This window comes from Simochromis diagramma, unplaced genomic scaffold (genome assembly GCF_900408965.1).
Source record: "Simochromis diagramma unplaced genomic scaffold, fSimDia1.1 OVJJ01000421.1, whole genome shotgun sequence".
In the NCBI taxonomy this organism is placed as follows: domain Eukaryota; kingdom Metazoa; phylum Chordata; class Actinopteri; order Cichliformes; family Cichlidae; genus Simochromis; species Simochromis diagramma.
Window position 1 is genome coordinate 10922925 of NW_024387250.1, and position 12837 is coordinate 10935761.

At 36.9% G+C, this 12837-nt stretch overlaps 1 protein-coding gene across 3 annotated transcripts in view; it reads left to right on the top strand.

Annotated features, from left to right (window-relative positions):
• The first annotated feature begins 3233 nt into the window (after window positions 1–3233).
• Window positions 3234–12837, top strand: part of akt3a (v-akt murine thymoma viral oncogene homolog 3a) — a 54590-nt gene continuing 44986 nt past the window's right edge. The window contains exons 1-2 of one of the 3 annotated variants that reach the window (XM_040001402.1): window positions 3234–3360; window positions 11910–12341. In XM_040001402.1, coding sequence (XP_039857336.1) covers window positions 12296–12341 — 46 coding nt within the window. In that variant the 5' untranslated portion in view covers window positions 3234–3360; window positions 11910–12295. Of the gene's footprint in view, window positions 3361–3435; window positions 3739–11909; window positions 12342–12837 lie in introns of those variants that run through there. The other 2 variants (XM_040001401.1, XM_040001403.1) reach the window with 2 other exon arrangements.

Sequence of the window (12837 nt, forward strand, 5' to 3'; positions counted from 1 at the left end):
AGGAGACACGACACACCATGTCAAAATATGCCAGGTTTTCAGCTAATAGTTCTTTCAAAATCTCTTGTTGGTGGAAAAATGTAATTTTATGCCTTTCAAACAGGCAGCAGCAGGCTGCTAGTCACAAAGCGCTTGCAGATGTAATGTAAAATAATAATACATGTGATAATGCACTTTTATTTAAGAATAATCACTTAAAGTTATCACACGACTTCTACTCTACACACTGTATTGTTCTCTGCTGCTTCCATATATAACTTACTGTCTGGAGATATGGGGTAATGCATATATAACAAGGCACTCTTCCTATTTTCAAGTTACAAAAAAGAGCTATAAGAATTATAAATCAATCAAACTATATAGAAGCAACTAACATTTTGTTTATTAATCTGAATACCCTGAAATTTTTATGATTTAGTTGAATATAAAATGGCACAGATAATGTATAAAGCACAAAATAACTTGCTTTGCCCCAGTACTCAGAAGCTGTCCAAAGTCAGAGAGAGTCAATATGACTTAAGGGGAACAGATTTCTTTAAAAAAAACAAGATAAGGACAAATATAAAGCAGAGATGTGTTTCTGTTAGAGGAGTTAACCTGTGGAATAGTTATGACAGTGATTTAAAAAGGTGTAGTTCATTTTCCTTGTTTAAAAATATGTTTAAAAATAGAGTATTAGAAAAATATATAAATCAAGAATGAAAAGAGCAAACCCCCCCCCCCCCAAAAAAACCCCTCTTGATTCTTTTGCTTTGATGTAGTTACTTATCTAAGGTGGAAAGTTTTTTTTTTCCTTGTTTGTTTGTTTGTTTGTTTTGTTTTTGCTTTGTTTTATTATTTGCTTCGAGCCCTGTGTACAGGAGCTGCATGCAAAAAGATCTTTTGTTAAAAGGGTTGGCGTAATAAGCAAATGGTTCAGCCAATACCTTTTGATTAGCCTTGTCTCATGCTTTCTTGCTTTGTGGTAGATCTTTGTTCTGTCTTCACTGAGATATTTGAATGCTAATCAATAAAATAAAATAAAATCTACTTTTACTTACAAAGTAAAAACCTCACTTTAGTTCAACAGTCTTTGCTTCAAAACTAACGTAAAAAAAAAATAGTAAATGATTTCACACTTTGCAAAGTGACCCAGTAGGCCAAATTTGATCCTTTGGTGCACCTTATGTTTGACACCCCTATGGTTATTCAAGTAAGTACAGCTCTGATGAACAGATGATGAGTGGCTGCACCTTTGCTAAGGCCAATAAAATTAATTTAATGGACATGTTTTTTGAGATGTTTACTGAGATTTTGGATGACTGCAAGTGTGTGAGTCAACAGTTTTCAAAAAATTAATGATTTACCAAAATCTGTATCTGCTCAATACTGTAAGGACATTAATGAAGAACGATAACAACTTGTAATATAGCCCATAACTAAGGGCGTAATTCCCCTGTAATTAAAAGGAATTTCAATGTATTTTATTTTAAATTACAATGTAATTATATTTGCATTCAAATACTTAGAAGAATTTGGTAAGAAATCAGATTTTTACAGGAAATAAAGAATTAATACTGTGAATTTTAAGTATAGCATAAGTAAAGTTGTGTGTAATATCATGGTAAATATTGAGGAAAAACAAAAAAAATCTGGTTTATTATTAATATACTTAATGTATACTTAATATAAGTATGTTTTGGGGTGCAGGTCGTATTATGAAGTGACTTAATCTTTTCTCATCTTTATTTGTTTTAGATCTTTGTTAAATATTTATTATGTAGATGTGCAATTTGCCTGTTCTTTCATTTCCCCTTTTAGTAGGCATGCAGTAGGGATTTAGAACACTTTATTCTTAAAGTTATAGTTGAACAGTTATTGTGAGGTGATTGTGAAGTTTGATATTTTAAATTTTAATGGTATTTGTTTTTGTGTAAGTTACAAAAAGAATAGTCATGATCACATTTAAATATCACATTATCACAGATTATTATGATAAAAGCACAGTTGTATAATAGAACATCCATCATGCACATTAACATAATGAATATTAAATAAGAACGTAAGAAAGCGAGATTAAAGCACTTCATTATATGGCCTGCGCGAGAAGTACAGTACAGTATGTAAGATTTAAGATGGGGAAATGTTGTTTAAAAAAACACAATAAAATTACGCTGTACTTAAACTTACCTATGGTGTACTGAAGATGACTTATGCTGTACTGAAATTCACTTGCCCTATACTTAAAATTACTTACAATGTAATTAATTCTTTGTTTCCCATAAAAACCTGACTTGGTGCTCCCTTATTCTAGTGTACTTACCTTAAAGTATTTGCAGGTAAATATAATTACATTGTAATTTCAAATAAAAAAGTGGAAATGAAGTTTTATTACAGGGGACTTGAGCCCTTAATGATAGGCTTATTATAAGGTGTTACCTAAGAGACTAACAAAAACACTAAAAGAAATAAAAACTAAAATGAAATTTAAAAATTTCAGAGAATAAGAACTCATGTTATTTCCAGCTAAGAAAACCAAATAATACTAACTTGAATTTTAAAAATAGGGAAAAAATTAAATAAAAATAAATAAAAATAAATAAAAATAAAAACTACTTAGACAACATCATGGTATTGCTCTATTTTAAAAATTGTGCTCCAATTTTTCTGCTCTTGTCATATTATGCTCCTTATATCTGGAACAAACTCCCAGAAAGCCTCAGATCAGCTGAAACACTCAGTTTATTTAAATCCAGGTTGAAGACTCACCTGTTCTCAGCTGCATTTGAATAAAGCACCAAATCCACACTTTAAGCTTAAATTTCAAAACTTACATTTAACTACTGATTTTATCTACTGTTCTGATTTTATCTGTTTTGATTTTATATACTGTTTTGTTTGTTTGTTTGTTTGTTTGTTAATTAGTTAGTTAGTTTATTTGCTTGTTTTAATCAATTTTAAATCATGCTTTTTATTTGTTCTTGTTTCTAATGTCTCTGTAAAGCACTTTGAATCACCTTGTTGTTGAATTGTGCTATACAAATAAACTTGCCTTGCCTTGCCTTGCCTTACTGTTCTTCTTTATTTAAGCTATTGTCATAGGCTGTGTAATGTCTTGACTACTGTGACACAACAATCACCAAACTTCTGGGATCGATAAAGTCTGTCTCACATCTTATCTCTGATGATATGTTTGGGTTTGTGATTCAGTTATCTCGCAGATAAACCACCTAAGCACTTAATTCTCGCGATACTTGGCTTATTAGCCGGCACAGACGCACAGGGTGTTGGGATGAGATGATGAGAGAGCTCCACAGGGAAGGAAAACAAGACACAGAACTGAAACCGTTAAAATCGAAAACGGGAGAACGAGACGAGACGGTAGGGAGTGCGCGCGCGTGCGTGCGTGTGTGTGAGAATGTGGGTGGGGGGATGGGGACATAACAGAAATGGGGTTGCCGTTTCCCTGAGTGACGTCACCGGTTTTCCTCACCAGAGTCAAAACAACCGTTGGCTGCGGTAAACGAAAGCTCCGCGGAAATCCGTTTGATGTGTCTGCAAACGATTATTTCTGCATCGGCTCGTAACGTGAACCGACGACGGTTTCTTAGCTTACTTAGCTTGCAGTCCCAGGGATAGCTTAGTGTTCCTCACTTAAGAAGCGTGGAAAAAAATAATTAATAACCCGAGCCGTCCTGTCAACAGCAGGTGCAAGGGGGATACCACACACCACCACCTCTACCGCACCTGCGGCTACAGGTAATACTGTTAGCTAGCCACACTGTTGTGACAGTAAACACGGCACGAGCAACGCTAAAGCTAGTAATATAATGCCTCGTGATAACATTAGCGAGGTGTGTTTGACCGCTCACAAGGGAAAACTGAGGCGGGGGATAAAAAGTAGTGTTTTTAAACGTTTATCGTGCGTGCAGTTTTCTGCCTGCGTGTGATATGCGTCAGTTGTTTCAAATCACCGTGACGCAGGTATTGCAGTGGTGGTACCTGTGTGTCTTAATCAATCATATTCATCCTACCTGCTGGATACATCACTGCAGTTTGAGGCAGCAGTATATCGGGATGATTTGCATGTACGCGGTATGCAGAGAAACGGCAGACTAGGCCTGGCTCGATTTGCCTACACAAGTTACGGCAAGTAATTAAGAGGGTGTGCCACACTCGTAGATAATCCAGTTGATAATAATGGGAATAGTGCTGGTTGAATTAGTAAACAATATGTGTTGCAAATTTTTACTTTTGGAGCCTGATATTTGGATTATAATCGATTTAGGAGCCCAAGCAGAATAGAAATTAGAGGAAACCTGCTTACCAATTTTTATTGATTCTTATTTTCTTTTTAAGAATTGTATCAGAACAAAATATTATCTTCATGTCAAAGAGATCATTACAAAAATCCCCAAACTGCAATAAGGCTACAGAATCTTCTCTCTCTCTCTCTCTCTCTCTCTCTCTCTCTCTCTCTCTCAAAAATAAAAAAATAAAAAAAATAAAAAAATGCTTTGCTACTGGAAAGATGTACAGATAATAAACTGAAAATGAGTTGCTTTTACCCACCTTTAACTTACCCTATGAAAGAAAAGTAGGTGCCCCAGATTTATGTAACATGACAAAGAGTAGGCACTTGTATTATTTACCTAATGTTTGTAACTTCACCCTTTTCTCTTTTTTACTCATTTTTATAATTTTCTTCAAAACTGCTTTGATTCTTTGCTCATACTGATTCTGCTGGCTCTGAGCTTGCAATAGGTCATATGGGAGGCTGACCATCCGATCACTGGTTTTGAGCTGAGAAGACTGGCAATTGACCGATTTGGTCCCTGGCCGGTCAGTTGGCGCATGTCTAATACAAATGCTTAATTTAAACAACTTAGGTCAATTAATTAGGCCCAAACTGATTATAATTGTTCAATTTAAACAATTTAATGTAATCCTTTGGTTTGTTTCTTTCCATATACTTCTCCTTAATGTAAATAGGGAATATACTTTTCCTTTTCACCAAAATGTCAGTTTACAACCTTAAAGGCTCCCCTGCAATGGGTTTTTTTTAATGCAAACTCTCAAGAAGCTTAGAGCAAAACAAAACGCATATCTGATCAAATGCACAGAAATACTGAGTGGCGATAAGGTAACCACCGAGGCATATTCATTACTTTGGTTTTGAACATAATAGCCTCTGTTTAGTATGTGTATTGCAACACTCAACATTAAATATTGACCCACTTTTTAAATGTAGTATATATTTTTTTAATTGTTTGATTTAATAGTTTCTTTACATAAAGTCTGAAAAATGGTTAGTACATGAATTCTAATGAAAAGGAAAAATTAATTTATAGAGCACTTTTCTGCTCTTGCTTGTAGTGTAGATAGAACAAAGTGCTTGTAGTGTAAAGCACTTCAATGACCAATTGAAGTGCTTTACACTACAAGCACTTTGTTCTATCTACTTAAGCACTTTATCTAACTTACATCCCCACCTCCAGCCAATTTGGATCCAGCAATTAACCTAACAAACATATCTTTAGACTTTGGGCGGACGAACATGCGATCTCAGTACAGAAAGACACCATCTGACCAGAGGTTCAAACGAGGGATGTATCAGTAATAGTAAAAAATAATAATAATATTTCATTAATAGGAAAAATTAAGTCTATACATTTCTATAATAGGCAGAATCCAGCATATGTGAACATTGAGGTTATGCATGCATATAAATAACATACCAATACCATAATCCAGTAATGACATAAAATTTCAAGCAACAAGTCTTGCACATTGCAACGCCCACCCACCCTCAAACCTTTCCATTATAACAAAGCATAGAGCGGGGGCTGGACTGGGTGACACTGAATCCACCTTTAGTTACGATAAAATAGGCCAAGGCTGCTGGGGGCTTCCCATGATGCACTAACATCACTCACTATGTCTTTTTATACCACTCTGCATTTAATCATTAGTTATTATTATCTCTGCATGTCTTTTGTCCTGTCTTCCTCTCATCACCCATAACCAGTTGTGGTAGATGGCTGCCCCTCCCTGAGCCGGCTTCTGCTGGAGGTTTCTTCCTGTTAAAAGGGCAATTTTCTTTCCCAGTGTTGCCAACTGCTTGCTCACAGGGGGTCGTTTGATTGTTTTCTTTGTATTATTGTAGGGTTTTTACCGTACAATTTAAAGTGCCTCAAGGTGACTGTTTTTATTATTTGGTGCTATAAAAATAAAATTGAGTTAAATTGAACTGAACAAGTCTTATTGTTGATTCTAAAGTAGAAACCTAGTTTCAGTTTTAAGTTTTCTCACCAGTTGCTGAAGTGAGGAGTAAACGAGAGAGTCATAACTACATATATAGAGAAAGTTTTAGTGCATCAAATGCATCTGTCCAGCACCTTTTGTTGCTAGGCTACACAAGGCTTCTCAAGTTTTTCTCCTTTGCTGTTATTTGCAGAGCAGATATTTTAAGTCCCATCCCTTCTGATTTCAGTTGGTTAGTGAAAGAAGAGAGAAGTGACCTTGACAAGTTCCTAAACCTGAACTGTTTTGAACAAAGAACGCAACAAAAATCAAAAAACACTTGTGTACCAAGGCCAGTTTTGGGTCTAGGACTTTTAGCACTGTGAACACTCAGCTTGATAGGATTTGTATAGAAAATAAAGCACAGATCTAGACACAAACATTTAATCTCATGTGTTCACTTTCTAGTTAAATTCACTTTCATTTAATAATAACAAATAAATAACAGTTACATTACATTCCACATCTCAGGCTTTTCATACAAAGGAAGAACTTACATTTCAGAAACTCTGATAACCATCCTCAGCATGTTTGCTTGATGCAAAAGATTAAGCACTTGTACAACAATTGACTAATCATTTTATTTTTAATTTTATTTTCCGTCTCTTCTAATGAAAGCAGCACTTCATACAGAAGCATCAGTGTTGTGTGCTTACCTGTGTTTTGGCAGTGTTCGCCATCGAATGTACCCTCGCATCATTAAATGCTTATGAAGAGAAGAAAATAGACTTGAACCCTAAGTAGCCTGTGAAGGCAGCTTCATTGATTAAAATAGAAGCGAATTTCTCATATCAGATCCGGATTAAACAGACCATCTAAGGGAGGGTGGGGGACAACAACACCTAAAGCACTTTCTGTGTTAGCAGAGTGTAACACTTGAGGTCCTGCCAAAGGCTGGCTTTCATTTAGGAATTTAGATTGTGGACTTGCGGCTGTGGATGTCAGCCAGAGTTTTCATGAGGCCAGTGTTGTGGGTGAGGAAGGGTGATGAAAGGTGAATTGAGGTGAGGTGTACTGTCCTGACCTGAGTTTGATGGGAATGTTCTACCTTTTAGAGCTGATTACATATAGAATTAGCTAAAGAATAGTGATAGCTTGCGACGTCAGCGTATATCTCCTTTTGTAGATGACTTGTTCTGTAGAGCTACACCAGTAATGGTGCATATTTTAGTCTTATATATTTGTATATTTTATACAAGTGCTTTGCTTGGAGTACAGTAGACTCTCTTCCACTTAGGCTTCAGTTTCTATCGTAGCACTGCAAAAAAATCTACTTGCAGACATTCTTCCTTATTACTGTTAAAATTTATATCAATTAGTGATATAACTTTTTCTGTCTTAATACCTTAGGTATCTGTTGATATTGAGTACAGATTAACACCAGAGTTAAATTAATAAACTATATTCCTTACTGTGGGTAAGAGACTGGGAATCAGTTCAACATGCTTGACTTACACAGTCTCATTTGATATCATCTTCCAGTCAGCTGAACAGAGAGACCAGTGCTGTTTGGCTAACTTATATGAAATTTTATGTTTTTATGTTTTTGTTATGAGTTATGGATTGGTGAACTTTCTTTCCAACTATACTGAAGTGAACCACTCCTTATTACATACACTTGAAGAGTAGTATGTATACCTCAACTCACAATTATTTATTTTGGTCTTAGTCTTTACAGTATTTTCACAATCAGAAGAGATAAGTGGTGAAACAACAGCTAGTAATTCAGCAATGAACGAATTTGCCTGTGCAGAGACTAGCTGCACAGACCCATGAATTGGGATGTGTGTTGCCAGGTTTTGCTGCCAGATGGTTGAAGTTCTATGTAGTGTGTGGTTGTGTGTATGAAGACTGTGTTTCATAGACAGTCTGGCAACTTGAGCAACATAAGAGGAACACAAAACTTGCTGATTTTTTTTTAGTAGAAAGTTTGCGGGTCATGCCAAATACAGAAGTTTGCCAGGAGAGTCTTGAAATATTAGAGAACCTGGGGAAAAACCCTGTTTGCAGGTATGCTTGTTAGTATGTTACAAGAAAGATGTTTAGCTTTCTTTCCTTGAACAGTGGTTGTAAAATGCTGGTGTCTGAAATGTGATCTGTTTTTTTTTTTGTTGTTTTTTTAAATAAAATACAACAAAGATTAAATTGTTTGAGGCAGACCTGTGGATTTAGATTTGGGTCTGTTTCTTACCTTTGCAATATTAAGAGACATGAGTGGGGATTTGAGCAGTGTAGATAGCTTAACTTGTGTAAGAACTGGCATTGCTTGTATTAGTGTTCGTCAAGCTGAAAGTGTTCCAGTTCAAAGCTAAAGCAGATGGAGCTTATAAAGTGTTGAAATTATTCCACTTTCATCACAATTTCAGAGTAAATTATGGGGGAATTCATCAAGTATTCTGTGGTTCTCAGTTGTAACAAAGACTGTTAAAAGAGAAGCACAGAGCTCTCAAGCAACCCTCAATGTCCCTGGAAGAAGTATAATTCTGGGGACAAAAAACAATTTAAAGCTTTATTCTGGGGTGGAACTTACTGGTGATTATAGAGATGCAATTTATATGTCCCCGTAAATGAACTGACAATAAACTTAATTCAGATAATGCTTTATATCAATTGCCCAAATATGTGCTGAGAGGTGTTGTATCGTTACAACACCTTGTAAGTATAGTTCTTCTAGTTACATTGAGTTCAAAATCCCATACTGTGCTCTATGTACTCAATATCATGGTTCAACAAACTTAAAACCATGGTAACACTACTTAAATTATGGATAGACAAATTAAAAATGGAAAAATTGTATATTTGCTTTAAATCCCAATTTACTCGTCCATCAATATCACTACATTGCATTGTGGAGTATACATGCCAATGTAGTGTCTTGTGCTTGCAAACTATAATATTCCCTTCGTATTGAGATTGCTCATATACTGAAAAAATATTTTAAATTTATATATTAAATTTTTTTACTAAGTAGTAAGTTTGTTTATTATTTTGAACGCACATTGTTTTCTATAGGTGTGGCAACTGATGCTCTTGGATACACTATCTCAAAATTATAGTGAGAACATCACTTCTGCAAAACAAAGTAAATAATAAAAACAGGGTTCTGCTGTTATGTAACACATATTCTTTGAATGCTGCCACTCGCTATGTGTCTGCCTCCACTGAGTCTTTTTCTCTTTTCTTAGTTTCTTTTCCTTATTTTTATTTTTTTGTCTTTGTTGTTGCCTCTGAAATGAAAGGGCATGAAATAAATGTTGTCTGGCAGGTGCTTCCCCTGGCATGGTTGGTTCATCATGGCAGTACATGTCACCATAGCAACAGCCACCCTAGTGACAAGGGGTTGCCGCTGTCTGGACATTCCTCTCCTCTCCTCACTTCAACTCTCCTCAACTCAACTCAGTCCAGGCTATGCTCCACAGATTAAGGTTGAAGCTAACCAAAGCTTTATTGAATAACAAGCTTAATCCAGAATTGTATAGTGTCTATAAAAAGAATTGTATCCCCTTGGATGTAATTACTAGGGCTGAAAGTCATTTATTTTTCTCTTCTAAAGTAGTGCCATTATGATAGTCTTTATGCCTCAGTTTCACAAATATGAACTGGATTTCAAGAACGAGGTCTCTTTCTATTGAACAAAAGGACACAAAAGGAACCATCTGAATAAGTAATATTGTAAATTAAATGTTTGATTTTTGTCTTCTGTAACACAAGCACCTTATCTTATGGTGTGAATTTGATTGATTTTAATTTTTAGACATTTCAGAAATAGATATTTAAGAACTAGAAAAAAGTATGATGAATAAAATCCAAACATTAAAACTACAGCAAGAGATGTTCCCATAGGGTTAATATATTTGCCAACAAAATTAATAGGTTAGATGTGCTGGGGGGGAAAAATTGACTATTTAACTAGTCTAAAAATAAGAGAGCACACACACTTTATGTGCATTTAAGTTGTTTGAAAACAAAAATGTATTTCTTTATAATCAGATAATCAAATCTTATTTCTAAGTTTGCTGAAATATGTGGCAATTCGACACTAAAGTGTGGCCGATGTTTACTGTGTTAGCGTAAGCACCCTTCTTTCTTACAGGTTAGCATCCATGCACCTTTGCAGAACATGGTTGAGTGGTCTTTGCCATTTTACTCTGGCACAGCCTCTTACTGATTTAGATCCAAGTAGTGCAGAACCATGATGTGATATTTACAACTTCAGGGCAGGACAGTAGCCGTCGTAGGTGGCTGCCTAAAATCTTAAAACCAACAGTTGGCTGGTGATGTACCTGTATAAAATGTGAATATCCTGACTAGAAACTCCAGTTTAATTGTATAGTTGATTAGTTGATTGATTAGTTGCTCACATACCTAATTACATTGTATTTGGATTGGTAAAATATTAAACATCCTCAAATCCAAGGTCATTTTTAGATATTATCAAAGGTGCAAAAATGTACATTATTGATTGTTTTCAATAATTAAACAAAATAACGGCATAAAACGTGCTATAATTTCTTAAATCCAAAAGTGTTGAAAAAAAGTTATCATTTTGACATTTGAGACATATGACATGTTTGAAATGTGAAAGTAGATATCCTCCTGTTGATTAAATGAATCTCTGAGCTTTGATTACCAACAAACCTAAATGTGATGAACTAGTCTGCATTTGTTCATTTGCTCGCTGACTAGTCACGACTCTGCTGCTTCAAAATGTATTAAAAAAAAGAAAGAAAAGAAAAAGCCCTGTGTCACCTACTAGGGTGTGTGCGCATCTGTGGGTCTATTCCAGCATTCGCTCTGACGCTGCAGACCCCACAAGTGTCTGCAGCATTGCAGACAGTAGCTGATCTGAATACTGATTTCCAGCTAGATAGCATTGACTACTAGCCTAGCTCCCATGGTGCTGATCTTCATTCAAGCTGAGCAGCGTAGTGTCATTGCGGGGTTTTGTAATATAGTGTAGTAGGGTGCATCTGAGGTGAACGCAGCAGCTATGCAGAGAGACAAAGAGAGGGGAGGGAGAGCAGGAGTGAGACGACAGAGAGGTGCAGAGATTTGCAGAGAGAAAGGGAGCGTGAGAGCATCCCTAACTGCCGTTGTTGCTATTTATAACCAAGCCCTACTCCACAGTCCTGAGAAGCTCTCTCACCTCCCACATACATTCAAATCAGCCCACACATACCCACACACACACATACACACACACACACATTGAAAAAAATTATTTGATATACAGAAATATATTGAAGGCAGAGCGCTAGATTGGCTTATGTATGGAGCACAACCTGCTAACCAGGACAGACATATCTGTGAATGAATGAGTTCTTTAGCTCTGAGATTTTGGTTTGGCAGTCAGTGTCAGGTTTTTTTTTTTTTTTTGGCTTCATTGACAGTTCTGTAATAATTCATCTTGTTTATCAGAGAGAGTGTTGCGTGGATAAAAAGAGGAACTCGGTGTATGATTGGGTGGAGAGAGAAGGAGAGGAAGCAGCCCTCCCAATAACTAGTTGTTTGTCTTGTCAGAAAAGGACTTATGAGAGGAAGAGGGGACCAGCAAGAGAGGAAGAAAAATAAACCCATCTCTACTTTTTTCTGTATTATTATTTTTCTCTCCTTTCACTTCCTTACAGGCTGAGTCACTGCTGGTGAGGAGGAAGGTCTGGAGAGGGAACGAGAGAGGAGGAGGTGGAGGAGGAGGGGGAGAAGAAGAAGAAGGAGAAGAAGTAGGGAGGGAGCTGAGGAGATAAGCCACAACAGGAAGCAAGTCGACACACACGTACAATATACATACACACCGCGTGTTTGTGTGTGTGTGTCTAAGAGAGAGGCTGCGCGAACGAGAGGGTGAACGGGAAAGGAAGGGAGGGAGAGTGACGCGGAGGCTGGGAGAGCCGGCCCCCCTCCTCTCCTCTCCTCCTCCTCTCCCTCTCTTTCTCTCCTCCTCTCCTCCCCTCCTCCCTCTCTCTCTCTCAGTGGAGCAGGCGTGCAGCGGCATCAGACTCGGCGTGAAGGAACCATGAGCGATGTCACCATCGTTAGAGAGGGATGGCTCCAGAAACGGGGTAAGTACATCCAGTACCTCTCTTCTTCTTCTACACCCCTCCCCTGTGCTTCTGCCTCCTCTCTTCTTCTTTTCCTCTGCCTCTTGTCTAGACTGAGGGCCTGGCTGTGCCTGTCCACATGTGCTGGTGGGAGGATGTGAGTGTTGCGATTGTGTGTGTGTCTGTGTATGAGTGATAACATGGATGTCTGATTATGTAGTATGAGACTGTACATGAGTGTGTGTGTCTTTGTATATTATAAGCTTGCCTGGCTGTGTTTGCTAAGCCACTATATGCCCCTCTCAAGTTGTGACTGAAAGGACTGTGCATGGGTATGTGCTTAAATTTGTATGCACAAGTGTATATATGTGTGCACTTAACAACATCTACTGGGCTGGTGTGTAGTGTTCTTTTTCTGTTTTTTGTTTTTTAATGCCAGTGTCTCTGCTTGTCTGAAATACAGTTCTGTCTCTCTGTGGTGTTATTGAAACAGAAGTTTTAAGTTCATAGCGTGGTG